At 41.2% G+C, this 15,767-nt stretch overlaps 1 protein-coding gene across 2 annotated transcripts in view; it reads left to right on the top strand.

The window, feature by feature from the left end:
* AP3D1 (adaptor related protein complex 3 subunit delta 1) overlaps positions 1 to 15,767 on the top strand; it is a 293,074-nt gene that overhangs the window by 64,323 nt on the left and 212,984 nt on the right. For both annotated transcript variants that reach the window (XM_085636830.1, XM_085636829.1), the window contains exon 7: positions 12,167 to 12,306. In XM_085636830.1, coding sequence (XP_085492956.1) covers positions 12,167 to 12,306 — 140 coding nt within the window. The remainder of the gene's footprint in view (positions 1 to 12,166; positions 12,307 to 15,767) is intronic.

The raw sequence follows: 15,767 nt of genomic DNA, 5'->3' as shown, positions 1-15,767 counted from the left end.
TTATAATATAAGGTGAGGGAGGCAGTTGTCAGGGAATGACTCCTCCTTATTAGTTCTTGTTATCGCTGTAGAAAAGTTCTTTTATTATCAATCAAGACCCACAAGTATTTGTAGATCTCCACACGCTCAAGAGCCTGCTCGTGTAAGGATCCATTTTGGGTGTGATTGTTAATGGGCAAAATTGTCATAACTTTATTCTTGTGTCTATTGATTTCCAGCATGTTTTCACATGTGTATTGAGAAAGCGCATCCCAAAAGATGTTGTAGTCCTACCTTTACCTTGGTTAGAGTGCAGAGAAACGAGTCCTCTGCATACAATAGATGGTTAAGTTGCAGTGGACCCAGATGAACAGGATGGCCATTTATCTGATCAGGAGACTGTTGGGTCTGCTGGATAAAGGTTAAAGAGAAACGGTGCGAGGACACAACCCTGTTTGAGGTCTTTGAGTTCATATTTTCCTTGAAACACAAGTACCATTGCCTATTTTCATTCGGTTCCAGGTGTTGGTATACAGTTGTTGTCTCCTTTCTCAAAAGCTTTGCCCTAATTTCAAAAGCTGACTTAAAATCAATAAAACATAAGGTGTAGATGTTGCTTTATTTTTTTCTCAGTGTGTCAATTATGAGCGTCGACGCCAAAATATTTGTGTCGTCCCCAACCCCTTCATAAACCATGTTTGATTTAATGCAATTATGTTATTTGTGCTGGACCAGGAGGTTAGTTCTGCCTGTAGAGCTGGCGCAAAACACTTTGCCTCCGCATCTAATAAGGCTAATAGGCAGTAATTTTCTGGTTTGGACTGATCTCCACCTTCAAAACATGGATTTATTATAGAGCCGCCCCAGCCATCTGGAATCGTGCCTGAGATGGAAACATAATTAAATAGAGTGGTAAATTTGTCTGTCTAAAACTGGAGATTTTCTTTGTCGATAGCCTGTGGTATGCCATTTGGACCTGGCGCACCATCACAGCTGCCCCATTTGATGATTTTTATAATTTCAGTTTTGTAAAATTTTAATTTTGTCCGTAGCTCCTAGGAACAGCACAAAGTATTTAGTCCTGCTGTGATTGTTTTTAGATTGGATTTTTGGCCAGGTGGTGCCTTTGTGTTGGACTATATTTTGAGTGGTACCTTCGATAACGGGCTGTCTTCTGGCTAATTCATCAGTTAGATAGGTGCCCAGATATTTTCAGGGATATTAGTAGTTTATGGTGCAAGTCGGTCTTGCGACTTCATTTATTATTTTCCAGAAATGTTTTGAGTTGTTTTGTTTATTATCATGAAGTAACTTGGCCCAAGTAGATTCTCTTTGGAATCTCCTCTCCTTCCATACTTCCATAGCTGCTTATTACAGGTTTTTTTGTCATCCTTAGCTGTTCAAGATAGCGATCTGAGGATGGGAGCTTCCTAAAAGCTTGTTGTGCTTGATTTTTTTTCTATTTTGCCTGCCTACATGTTGCTTTCTTCCTGCCTTGGTGTTGGGGTTAGTCTTGTTTATTGTTTGTGCCTTCTTCATCTTTATTATATCATGAAACTATTTTGAGGCAGTACGCCTCCCACTGTCGGACCGGGTCACTAAGATTACTCTCATAGTCATGTGAAATTTCTTCTGCTTTTATCGCAGTCTGGTTTATTGTTAAATCTGAGCATTTTATTTTTTTGTAGTTCAAGGTATACAAAGAGCCGATATTTTTTTTTATCGCAAGAGAGTGTTTAGAAACTGCTAAGCATAATTCCATCACTTGAGAGAAATGATCGTTCTCAATTATAGCATCTATTTTGTACTCCTTTAGCATGGGCGATAAGTGAGACAAAGGTATAATCAATGATGGATTGGGAATTTGATCCGGGGTACTTAATGTGCAATGGGGTATCGTGAATCATGCTACGATTCAAAACCCTCATACCTGCATATTCCAACTCATTGACTAGATGCTCCCATTTGTTGTCCCATCATTTCTTATTTAATTGCTATTGTGAGGGAATTTCCCATTACACTATTTTGTCAGAAAGGTGTTCGTCCTCTTCGGGTGTATGAATTAAGTTCATGTTGAAGTCACCGGTTAGAAGGGTCCTCCTAGGTGTGGATGTTCATTTCATGTAATCTTGTATTAACATTATTATTTGTTTTGTTTAGGCTCTTTTTGAAGATGAATCAGGGTGAATATATACATTGATAAAAACTAGTGGTGAATTGTCTTGTTGCTTCCAGTTCTTGAACAGTAATACTTGAATCCCATGATCTTTTTCTGGGTAATGTTCAACTTCAACTCGAAGAGAGAAGGAAAACGTAAACCACCAGAACCCTTGGGTCTTCCGTATTTTTGTAACTTAATTGCTGGGGGTAGAATAATGCGAATAGCCTAAGATCAGGATGGGCTTCATTGCTCAGATTTCCTGAAGTGCTACTATTTCATAATTTTTCCACAACAAGGGTTGTTTACCTGCTATAAGTTTCGATGAAAGCCCTGCAATGCTCCATGAACACATTTCTACGGTTCCTATGGACTTGTAGTTTGTCTTGCTAGATGGGGAAGTTCATGGTTTTGGGCGGTAGGGCGGAAGGAAGGAAGTCAACCCCAGTCATCGTGGGTTGCTTGGATTTTGCTATAAATTTTGTTGTTGAGCTTTCACTTCATTTTTGGTCAGATTGTGTTGGGGTTTTACTAAGTGCTTCTCTGAGGATTGAGTAAACCTGAGGTTTGGCTCATGACTGCATTACGGTTGATACCTTTGCCAGAAAATGGCGATATCGCTGGCAAGTAAAGGGGGAGATTCTTATTCCCGATATGTCAAAATTGTGCATTTCTTTTAATTCTATTGCCGCTATTTCTGGGGTGGCCTACATGACCAGAGTGGTTTCCCTTGGATTTTTTCTTGTTTGATGGAATACATTTTACAGAAATAATGTCCCTTCTATTTAGGTGAGCCAGAGAGTGCAATGCACTGAGAAGCTTCAAAATGTTCCCTCTATTCAATATATCGTTTTGCCTTTTTGAGTCGCCATCTAGATACTGGAGAATTCTTGGGTTTCATGAGGGGTGTGTGTTAATCGATTTACTGCCCACCTGGCCATCACAATTTCTCATAAGGACAGAGGAGAAAGGCCCGTTGGGATTTGCTAGGACCTAGTTAGTAAAATTGGGTAGTAAGGAATTACCGTTAATACTTTGTACCCCACTACTACAGCGGTTTTAGCTCCATCCACTGGAGAATTTGGCATAGTAGAGGTGCAGAGTGACTTTACTGTATCACTTCCTGGAGTTGTTAAAATGGGACTTACTTGGGTTAAGAGGGGAGACTCCACTGTGCGGTTATTGATAGTGCCAGTGTCTGCACCAACTCCCAAAATATCATGACCTCTATTTTTTTGCTTTGGAGTACATTGCCTGTTGGGATGTTGTCCCCAGATCGGCTAAATTGCATGGATACATTTGTGTTTTTTTGTCACTAAATGAGTGTCGATGTTTAAGTACTGTGGTACTATTTATTTGCTGACCTTTTGTGTTTTTTTCTCCACAAAGATCGGGTAGATGGCGCCTTTGTATTCTATTTCCAAAGCCCTGCTCACTCCTTTATACCTTGCTTTCCTTAACTTTTTTTTTTAATGTTTAGTATATATTAGAGAATTTGGTTTGTTATTTATTTCAGAGCTTGATTACCTGTAATAGCTGATTTTCCTTTTGCCTCTTTGTCTTGCGGATGGCTGACTCCTACTAGTTCGCCATTAAATCGTGATTTACTCATGGACTCCTAGTTCGTGCCTTTAGCTTGGATGTGTTGAGCAAATGTTTCCAGAGTAGAGGCAGTGGACCTATCCAGGTCTACCTCGTATTCAATCATGTTTCTTTTCTTTCTGGGCCTTTAATATACATGAGACTTGCGGACGTGATGATATTGTATATACATGGATATCGTCTAGGAGTATTGCCAGGGTGTTTGGGAGCATAATTAGTTTGATTATAAGGGCACAAGCACATTTGACAGGTGTAAGACTGAAAGTAGCCTGGGCTCGAATAATTACTTTCTTCAGGTTTGCCAGTCTGGTGTCTTTTCATGATGTAAAAGCCGCCTTCATGTTTAATAGATCAACTTGAACATCCAGTTTCTTTGACTGATAATTCGAAGCATCAACCAATGCTTGAAGGGAGGTTAGCAATCTAGACCATGTGTCATATATGCCTTCATTTTGGGTTTGAGATAATGGACTGCGTAGGAATTCAGTGTTCGTCCATTTTTTACATCCTGAGATCGTCCGTTTTTGAGGTCCTAGGGTAGAATTTAGGGCAGTGGCGGTTTTGAGTGGCTTGGCAACCATGCTGTCTACTATTGGTTTTAAAGAGGTAGCAAGATCATCTTGTTGATATTATTGATTATGCTCAATTTGAGTTATGATATTGTCATCTGACCCTCTTTGTGCGTAAGGCTTGATGCATCCATCCAAGTTGTAATTATGCACACTGTCCTGGGCTTGGTGCCGCCTTCTATCCGCTGGGCCTCACCGCACCGCTGCTAGAGCACTAGACTGCTCTGACACAGCCCTCTGACAGTGGCGGAGCTCTAGGATGATCGCAACCAGTCTGGCCCTGCTTCAGGAGGGCATGAGCACTACCCTTCTGCTGTGCTTCACTCTGCTCTGCTCCTCACATCTCCACTCCCCTTTTGTGCTTTTTGGTGCCTCTTCGGTCTCTGAGCCCCTTCCGCTCAGCTCGGCACCTGATTGCTCTGGTCTCCATGGCCCGAGTCATTTCTGTTTCAGTACAAGCTTTGTTTTCTGCACATGATGTCTTTGAAATATCCCCTGTATCCATATCTAAACTCCAAAAATGCATTTAGTTAGTACATTTCACAGACAGAAGAGATTTAAGTGATTGCCAAATCATTATGACTTATAGTTGAATGGGTTGTGAGGGGTAGTTCTAGATCATCTCCATGTGAATAAACTGTCTCTTGCATTCCTGTGTACTTTAAAACTCACTAGAAACCAGACTCTGACACCCCAGCTTTTTCCTGAAAAGAATGTCACAGACAATATGGATGCCTTGAAAGGGAATCTCTTTTCTACTATTTGTGAAAGCCTAATATTTTATTTACAGGGCGTTTTTTGGTTCCCTCTTTGTTCTGACCATTCCAATGTAAATGAACATCCTTCTTTCTAAATATGGGACTTGGACACAAAGCAAGTATCCATTGCTAGATGGCACTGATATGACAATATGAGCTTTTCTCATGCCTAGTCTTCAATGCCTGTTTGGAAACAGTTTCCGTAGTTTCGATGTCATGGCTCGTGGGAGGACAGTATTTTTACCCGTGTGTAAGGTGGTGCGTTGGCTTATGGAGATCACTTGGTATTGTGAAGGGGTTAAGTCCTTTCGTGTTTTGAGGAGAAATTGATGTCTCCCACTGCAGGAAGGTAAGTTTACGATGCCCTAGAATTCCATAGTGTCACTGTTTGCGATGGGGGCATAGTAGTGTGTGGTGGTAAGCATATGATGTCGACTTACAAGCATTGTTCGACACGCACGGTCATAGCTTTTGCACAATTGCACAAGTCCTGCGCTGTTTTTTTAAATTCGCAAACATTACAGTTTCCCTCTTTTTTTGCCTTCTCTTGAATCCAACTATACCTGTAGTTGTGGAATGCTGATTCACTCTCACAGTGACGTCACTGTGTTTGCACTTATAAAGCTTCCGACAGACATTGACTGCTTCAGCCAGCCCTCGTTTGCTCAGGCAGTCTTAGTAATTGTCTAATGTGCTTTTAGAATCCGCGCATGTTTAAAATAATTTTGGGATATTGGTGAGCACAGGAATGTGGCACATATGAAAAACAGGTTTCTTTTGTTACCACCTCTCTGGATTGAGAGCCTTGGGCGTGGCCAGAAAATACATGCATTCTCCTGCACTAAGCTTTAACGAGAGCTGCTTATGACATTATAATGCCTCGTCAAGTGCAGGTCAATATACCAAGTGAGAAAGCTACAAGTGACCAGGCAAGGCAGTCAACTGCAGTTTGAAATAAACTTCATTTTTTTAAGAAGTGCTGCCTTCTCCAGTGTTCATGAGATGTTCTATTGTTTCATTTCAATGTACAAAACATTGAAAGGAGAACATACAAACAGCAGTTTCCCAGTCAGTGTTTCTGAACCACTTGCTTGTCACTCATTTCATATACAGTGAGCTACATTTAATTTAATCTTCTAAACTTGGCAGCCATCTTGAATGTTATTACCCTTAGTGTACCATTGTTTTATCAGTCGAAGATGCTCAACATGTTGCTTCTCAGCATGGCAGCCCTGTTGGATCTTTTTTAACTACGTGACACCGTGTACAATAGCACATTGCAAGATGGGTGGCCACTGTTATGTTTATTTTTTTACTGTCAAAATACCCCAAGCACGTTTAACTGGCTGCATGTTTTCTTTTTTATACATTTATTCTTTCAATTTATCTTCTGTATGCTTGTTGAGTTTACGTAATACATTTTATTGTGGGTGGGTAAGTGGGTGAAAGCAAGAAGGAGCTAGTGGGTGAATGAATGGGTGCATGATACAACATTGAGTGACAGTGCATGTATGGCAACTTATTGAGGGCCTAATTTCATCAGTGACTCGAGGGACTTGAACCTAAAAGCCATACATAGCGGCATTGCCAATTCTTAGTGCATCCTTATCTTCAGGACGTGTGTACAGACTGAAAATAAATTACCTTGTACATACATCAAACAGCACTGTGAAAGGCAATTATTATAAATATTTCATATAGTTTTTCTGCAGCAGTCTTTCTGTTGAGTAAAATTCTTTCAGGTATGGGGAATAGTATTGGGCAAAACCGTCATGTGTGTGCCCAGTATTGTACATATATATTATTTTCCCTACCCCTTTTAGGGTTTAAATCGCTTTAGCCATTTCTGAGTAAGGTGCTACCCTTCAAGTATAATTTAATTTCCGCTTTAAAAGCCTGACAAGAACAGAGAACTGCTGCAATTTTCTATCTGGTTCCTTTGTACCATTCGGATCATGGGTTGAAAGTGTGTTGGTTATTGGTTGTAGATTGTCATGTGTTCAGGGAAGGATTGGCTGGCATGCTTGAGGTTTGGATGCAGGCTAGGTAAGTTGATAATGTTGTGTATGGTGGCGTTGAAGATGGGTGTATAGTCCATAGTTGGAACACCCTGTTAGCACACATTTGTCAGACTGAGTTCGGAACCCTGCAATAATTTCCTGGTACTAATAGTGGTGCAGTAGGCGTAACAGTTGATAATATCCTACTGGGTTTTGGTCAATTTGATTTGAAAAAGGTTTACAGTCCTCTACAGATTTAGTCATGCTTTGGGGGAAAAGACAAGTTTTTATTGCTTTTCAGAATTATAGGTGAGTTTTTGTCATCTTGCTCTTACCCCAGCTGGTTTGCACTCTTGATGGAGATCAACGCATTCTAAGCTTTATCCTTTTCCCAACAGAATTGCATCGTAGACCTGCGGCATGACTGTGCAGTACAGAGTAGAAGTGCAGCTCAGCCCAGATCTCTTCAGGCAGAAGGGGAAGGAGTGTATTTCATCATAGCAGACTGTCCTTAGAGTTAGCTGTGTCAATTTTAGAAAATAGTCCTATAAACCTACTAGAGAAGTAGACTGAGAGATTAGGTAGTAGTGTACCCAAACTGGGAATGGACCGCACATCAATAGAACATGCAAACAGTAGAATGGAGGCAGAAGTAAAAATTCAGAATGTCAGTGGGTGCTGTTAGCCATGTGCACTTACTACCAAGAAGTGCAATAAGCAGTGTGCAAGCACAGATGCCAAGAATTATCAAAAAGATTTGGCTTATACAGCACTCCTAATAGTAATAGATACAGTTGATCATACTGTAAATGTAACACGGATTATTAGCAAGGTTGTAGTGTAGACAAATTTGATAAATTCAGAGAATTAGTTCGCTTAATGTTCATACAAATACGGCGGGATTGAAATGATGATTCAACCAGGTTCCAATATGTTCGATACGGTTTAATATTCTCCAGTGCTTGTGATGTACGAAGGAATAGCCAACACGTGTTTCGTCTGTACACAAATAAGTACAAAGACTTTTTCAAGGCACATGAGCAAATAGTCCATACGATGAACGTGTGGTCCAATATTCACGAGTATAGAAACATAAAACGTCCAAGTAATGACACATGGGGATATACCCAAGAATAGAAAAAAGAGTCCGGACAATAATCGTAATATGTTCCCACAGAGGTAAGTGTTATAATCCGGTATCGTGCGAAAGACGTGGCTAGGTACATCAATATGTGTGACTAGACGAAAATCACATATAATAGATCTTGGAATCAAATATTAGAATATACCGACGAGGATGGAAATGTAATCCAATGCCATATGAGAATTGGCTTGTAATATCCAATAGTAGAATTATAGGGGTTGACGAGATTCCCCCCAATGAGTATCGAATTCAAAGTGTGTACTGCAGTCATGGGGTAGTCACAATATACGTGACAGAATCCAATATCCTGGAAGCCGTCAAAGAGCAGATGACAGCGCCTGATAACGCTGTAATGCAGGATCTCTTCAGACAGAAGGGGAAGGAGTGTATTTCATCATAGCAGACTGTCCTTAGAGTTAGCTGTGTCAATTTTAGAAAATAGTCCTATAAACCTACTAGAGAAGTACTGGGAAGTCCCCAAGGAAGCTAAAAGGTCACATACATGTACTTGCTACTCTTTGAGGTAGATGCGATTCTCGTTAAGTGCTCAGTAGGTAACCTAGTCTTCCATGTTATGATGTGAATGCAGTGTTTTCAACCCTGTAAGTTTCTAAGCCTGCTGAAACAGGCCACTCCTACTTTACCATCAGTGCACACTCCCATTGTGGATTAGGCCTCATGGGTGCCTTTGATTTTGTAAAAGGGCTTAAAAGTAAATATTGTTCCTTAAAAAAAGAACTGCCTTTTGGGACCTAATCAAAATGTTACATGTTCTTGTCCATACATAAAAGTGGTAAAGTATCTGGCACAGAAATCCGCCTTTATTTTGCACTAACCTCCATAGCAAAGGGTTAAAAGTTCCTGGTTTTTCAGTTAGGACATTTTGCGGTTTTCCATGGAGTGACAAAGTGGTTTATCGACGTTAGAAATTACTGTTCAGAACTGTGATCTATTTAATCAATTGATTAGTCTTAGTTTTCTGACCTCCTCTTTCAGTACTCCATATTGACCACATAAATTGTGCCTTCCTTTGATCTGTCCTTTAAGTAGAAGAAGTGGCATTTGTTTTCACTTTACAGCTCTATATGGATTGTAGTATGCATATGGGCTTATGCTAGGTGAGAAACTGTCCCCACTTGGGCTGTCTTATTGTGGCACCTCATTGGAGGCACTAATAGTTATTTAAGTCTGTTTTTTTTTATTATTTCTGTTGGAAAAACGCACTTGCCCAGCACAATTTAGCTAAAAGGTATGAGGAAGCTGCGCTTACATCCGGTCTACACAGAGGCTTCAGCCAGCCCTCGTTTGCTCAGGCGGTCTTAGTAATTGTCTAATGTGCTTTTAGAACCACGCATGTTTAAAATGATTTTTGGATAATGGTGAGCCCAGGAATGTGGCACATATGAAAAACAGGTTTCTTTTGTTACCACCTCTCTGGATTGAAAGACTTGGGCGTGGCCAGAAAATACATGCATTCTCCTGCACTAACCTTTAACGAGAGCTGCTTATGACATTCTAATGCCTCGTCAAGTGCAGGTCAATATACCCGCTCTGTGTTGGGCACAAGGACCTTAAATCCAGTGAAGAAAGACTTAGAAATGTGCTTTTATTGGATATGCGCTGCACTAACTCTGTTTGGTTCTGCTGCTTAATAATATCGTAAACACAACAAGATGATGGACGGAGAGCTCAAACTTTTTACCACCTACCGCCAGACAAGAGATCTGGGTTGAATCCATCGTTCTTTTGCTCACCATGCCATCTCAGTTTAGACCCAGAAATATGCAAATCAGTCTTGACCCTGTTTTCCATGGGAACAGTCCAGCCCAAACTGCCATGCCAGGTCCTCACTGGACTGGAAACAAGCATCCTGGGACCGGTTTCGGGGTTTCTCCCCTCATCAGCCAGGCTAGCTTGGATCCAGTGGCACAGTGAGCAAGGGACCCATGGGAGAGGAGTTAGCCTAAGGGCTAGGGCGGTTGTCCTCGAATCTGAAGAACTGGGTTCGAGTCTCAGCAACTACGCTGAAAATCCTGTGATTCTGGGCAAATCACTTAATCTCCTCGTGCCTAACAAAAAATGAAAGCACCAGTTGCATTACATGAGGACACTATGTAAAGCGCTCTGATACCCGATTCGGGTCAAGTTTGCGCTTTATAAAACTCTGTAAAATAAAAACACGTCTGAGCATACCCATGGCCACTCAGGGCGAACAAACACAACAAGATGATGGACGGAGTACTGAAACGTTTCAACCTCTCATCCCCGGTCACAGATCTGGGTTTAATCCATCATTCTTTAGCTCACTTCGCCACCTCAGTTTGGACCTAGCCATATGCAAATCGGTCTTGACCCTGCTCCCCATGGGAGCAGTCCAGCCCGAACTACAAGGCTAGTTCCTCCCTGACCCGTAAACAAGCATCCTGGGACCAGTTTTGGGGTATCACCAGCCAGGCTGGCTTGAAACCAGTGGCATGGAGATCACGGGACCCACGTCTGGGCATACCCTTGGCCACTTAGAGCGAATATAGCAAACACAGCAAGACTTGACTGGGGGTGAGTGGTTGAAAAGTTTCAGAACTCCATCCATCATCTTGTTGTGATTTAATAATATCGGTTTAATATAAATAAGATCGATGTCTTTAGATGAATAAATGTTTGATTTGGCTTTTGTGTGAAGCTTGCTGGCCTGAGAAAGTATGGACTCTGGAGCATGAGACAGTGCATATGCTGACTGGTTGGTGTGCTTGTGATGTCACAAAGACTTATGCATGTCTTTCTGGCCAGCTTGAGTCAGTCGGCTTTTAGAAGTACAACCAAACTAGTGTGTGTTAAACAGTGGCCTATCCGCGCTCTGAAGCTAGACTGGTAGGTGTACAGGCAGACTTATAGATCTCATAACACTCTCAAACTATATTTTCCTCTGACGAGTGGGAAGGACCATAAGGACATTTCTGAATTTTGCAAACACTGGCTGAAACTAAGAACGTTACTGAAACCATGAGGTAAGTGTAATTTATATAAATGATAGCATCTACCATAATGTTTTATTTGTGTCATGTATCGCGTGCAACCACAGTTTGGAAATAGATTTATAGTATGCTCTGAAACTGCAACGTTGCCCTTTTTCAAGAGTCACCCTAACCCAAGAGTGTGACATAGTGTGAGTTTTAGAGCTGCTGGTGTGCACTGGCCTCTTTTTTGGGATCTGTTGGTAGCAAACAAGAACAGGAAAAGCCATGTCATCTTTATAATGGGAGTGCCAAGCTACCGGCTTTGCCAGTGCTTGTTTATAAAGCATTGTTAAATAAGTAAAAGGAAATAATTCAAAATACTGGAGGAAAACCAGAAATATACCTTGCAGTAGTTTGTACCTGGACATGGATTTCAATCTGTTTTATCTTTATAAATGGCATAGTTTATTTTTCATATTTCAAATAGGAAATTCTGAACATAAATTACGTAAGTACACAGTTTGTGAGACTAAAGCAAGGAGGACCAACAGGAAAGAAAACGGTAGAAGGAAGGAAGCAAGCAAGCTTAGGTTTCATCCCACCTACATTCTACACGACTGCAGCCAAGATTGCCCTGCGTAACTAGAATATCATATTCAAGACTCAGAAAAATAGAAAGCGGGCTCAGCAAAAAATGTATATGCATTTAGAAATTGTACGTCACCAAGAAAATGCATTTAGCTGATTTTTAGGACTCCACAAACCTGGAGATCTTGGGACCATACTTGGAAATGGCAGTCCTCGGAAAGGAGAGCTATGTGACTGGAATTGTATTACCGTTTGTCTTTCAGTGGATTTTGCGTTCATTTCTAGCTCAAAAATCACATGTCGTGATTGCTGTTTTTGAAATATCGGGCCATGCGCGATCTTGCAGCTTCGCTTCTTGCCTTCGTAGACTTGGTAGGTCTGCATGCCCTCACAGTCTTTTCTTTCGCCTCCCAGGGGTCCAGTCTGCAGCAGTGAACGTGATTTGTGAGCTGGCCAGGCGTAATCCCAAGAATTATCTCTCGCTGGCTCCTCTCTTTTTTAAGCTGATGACGTCATCGACCAACAACTGGGTCCTCATTAAAATTATAAAACTGGCAAGTATAGCAGCTTTCTGCGCTCTTTGGGCAGGAGCGCTCATCGCCGCTCCCTGACTGTGGGAAACGCATTCACACTCCACGAAGAGTAATTATCACACATAAGGTGGGAAAGGAGCGGAAATGGGACGCCGATGAATTATTGAGCAGCTAGATGCAGAACATTCCTTGGGTAATAGTTTGCATTTGTATAAATGTGAGGGGATATTTTATGTAATTTCACCCTTTGCAGCCTAAACTCTAGTTGTTCAGGTTATCTTGTATTTGAATTCTGTACTTGATTTCGGGACTGGATTTTGGGTTTACCAGTGTGTGTCTTTTACCAATACCTTTTTTTTAAATTTATTTTATATTGGCATTTTGTAATATGAAACTAACATTACAGCAGACAGCCAGTCAGTTGCTTGAGTAATACAAAGTGAATAATCCAGACTACTTCATGTGATTTACAATTTTAAAATTATTTCCATTATGAAGAATAAAATCTACAGTACAACACAGTAGCTCGCTGCTGGGCACAGTATAGCCCTAATCAGAAATATAAAGAATAAGACAAACAACAAAAAAGAGAGACACAGGAAAGTCTCAGTAACAGTGTTCAGCCACATGTGTGCCCACCCCACGAATAGATCCCCACGTCACATCCCATATCCTTTTAAGGCAACTCTTGTGACCCTGTATCTACAGTCCTCTCTTGATGTTCACGAGCCCACGTCACAAATGGTTCCCAAATATCCTTGGGCCTAGATGCAGAAGGCATCATCTCCCAGAAGGTGGTCAATTGCGAGTGGCCAAACGTTACTTCTTTTATCCAATTAGCTTTAGTGGGAACCCTCCTGCTGCCCTAATGAATGGCGACCCATTTTTTAGCAAAAAGGAGCAATAAGGCGTGCCGTTTTTGAACTGAACAGGTGTGTCCTTAACATACCCCAGCAGTCCCTGTATAGGAGTGGGATCCCCGGCCAACCCAGTTATTTGGTGTATTACATTAAAAACATCAAACCAGTACATTTCCAATCTCGGGCAGTCCCATGCAACATGGAAGAAACCAGCAGGAGCAATACCACACCTCCAGCAGCTGTCAACTTTTACCAATACCTTGATCCCCCCTGGCATTAGAGATGGTAAATTGGTGCCAAGAACAGAAGATAAACAGTGTCTTGGTGATGAAATCCGGGCTATCCACAAAGAGATCACTTAAGTTAAATGGGGATCTGTTAGACAAGGTAGAGGACATTGATTACCTTGGCATCTGTTTTCATCTCAATCTTAACTGGATCTGTGATGCAGAAAAATCTATAGTCCGTTTCAGGCATGCTGCAACTATATAGTTCTATTTCTCAAGAGCAGCTAGTCAACACGTAACTGCCATTCAGACATTTTATAGACCGAGTGCTTGTGACAGCACTTTATGGTGCTGAGTTTTGTGGATACCATCGAATCACAGAACTTCAAGTATTTTAAAACAACTGTTTACTCACTTTGTTAAATTGTGACCCAGCACACCACTAATCCCCTGGTAGGCAGAGCTGGGCATATGGCCTGATTCTGATATAGTTGCTCTCTGCCCAGTTCTGCAATAGTTCTTTCTCAACTGAAACCATCTGGTAACTGTGCATTTACAATCAGCCTTGGAGGTACTACCATTCAAGGGCATAAAAGGGTGCAGTTGTGGTGGGCACACAAGTAAAGTGCTTAGTGACTAGGCCTGAATCATCTCTGGCAGGATTCTAAAATCAGTGCCGGGAGCACATTATCTATTAAGGATGCCTACTGTCGAACAAAGTCTGCTAAGACTATCAGTAGCACATGTCCCCTGATTGTTATTTGTTTTAAGCAGTATAAACCAAGGCCGAGGGACTTACCTAGATGTGCTGTACTCAGAATTGAAGAGCTTGCTAAATATAAAATTCATACTAGGGACTTACCAAACCAGAGTCTATTGCTCCAAAAGGGACGTGCATCTGCTTCAATTTTGCACGTGTACATTGGGGAGGGACTCAATATTGCACTTAGTTTTTTTTGTCCAAAAAGCTTCTTGCCTAAGAGGGTGACTGGCTCCTTTCACACCTCAAGAATATAGCAACAACATCCTACCCTCCTGCTCTTTCACAGTGCTACACGACAGACTAGAGTGCAATTGTTTGCTCTCTTGCTTCTTATTCATGGTCTCGTCTGACTTATTTTGAGGAAAGAGCCAGGGTGAATTTCTGCCTATTACATGCAGTGCACAAAGTTATGATTTTTTTTTTCTATTTTTTATTTTTTTAGCACAAAATAATTGAAAATAAAGCTAGAATTGGTTTCTATTCCCTTTATGATGTAAGGACTAAGATTGTTATATTATTGCCGCAGCATTTCAGTCGTCTTGTAAATATGGCTACCCAAGCATATTCTAAGGAATGGAATGAATGTTCTTTTGATGTTTTTATGCTTGGAATTTCCTTACTTTTAATCTTTAGAATGTATTCTTGAATTGTATTTGTATTGGTTTAACATTTTAAAATTTTAGTGTGTTTTACTATGTTATGGCTACAAGTTGAAAAATGTAATAAAAATAATGTGTGTGTGTGTGTGTGCGTGTGCGTGTGCGTGTGCGTGTGCGTGTGCGTGTGCGTGTGCGTGTGCGTGTGTGTGTGTGTGTGTGTGTGTGTGTGTGTGTGTATGTATGTATATATTCACAGAAAAAACCATAGGTTTCACACATGTTATAGTTAGCGGAAATTTTACTGATAAAAAACCAATGAAATTCCCCCGTTATAGTTAGTGCAGGCAACTATAATTCACGCGACCGCAATCCTCTGCTGATGCTAATACTGTATTTAGACACTTATTTGCCCATGTCTTCTTCCATTAAATTTTAGCTATACATATATTACAAATATTTTTTTTTCATAAAGACACATATGTCATCAGCAGAAGATTGCGGTCGCGTGAGTTATAGTTGCCTGCACTAACTATAACGGGGGAATTTCATTGGTTTTTTATCAGTAAAATTTCCGCTAACTATAACATGTGTGAAACCTATGGTTTTTTCAGTGAATTTGCAAGGTTTTTTAAATGCTAATTCCTAACTATAACGTGTGTGAAACCTATGGTTTTTTTCAGTGAATTTGTACGGTTTTTTAAATGCTAAGTTACTTTACGCCATTCGTGGTGTGCGCGCCCACTTAACGCAGTTCGTTCCGTGCGCGCGCGGTGCGCTTCGCGCACTGCGCGCCCACTTTACGCAGTTAGTGCCGCGCACGCACGGTGGGCACGCGGTGCGCTATGCGCACCGCGTGCCCACGTTACGCTAGATGGGCCATTTACACACGATGCGCTTCGCGCACCGTGCGCACATGGAGGACATATGATGCACTTCGTTTTGAAAGGTAATATTTTAATTTTTCGTATATGTTATAAGCCATGCACAAATGGAGCCCTTCGGGCACCATTTGCACACGGGGTGGAGAGAGTGT

This window comes from Triturus cristatus, chromosome 12 (assembly GCF_964204655.1).
Source record: "Triturus cristatus chromosome 12, aTriCri1.1, whole genome shotgun sequence".
NCBI classification, from domain to species: Eukaryota; Metazoa; Chordata; class Amphibia; order Caudata; family Salamandridae; genus Triturus; species Triturus cristatus.
Note: the sequence above shows the minus strand (reverse complement) of the source record. Positions and strands in the feature narration are given on the sequence as shown.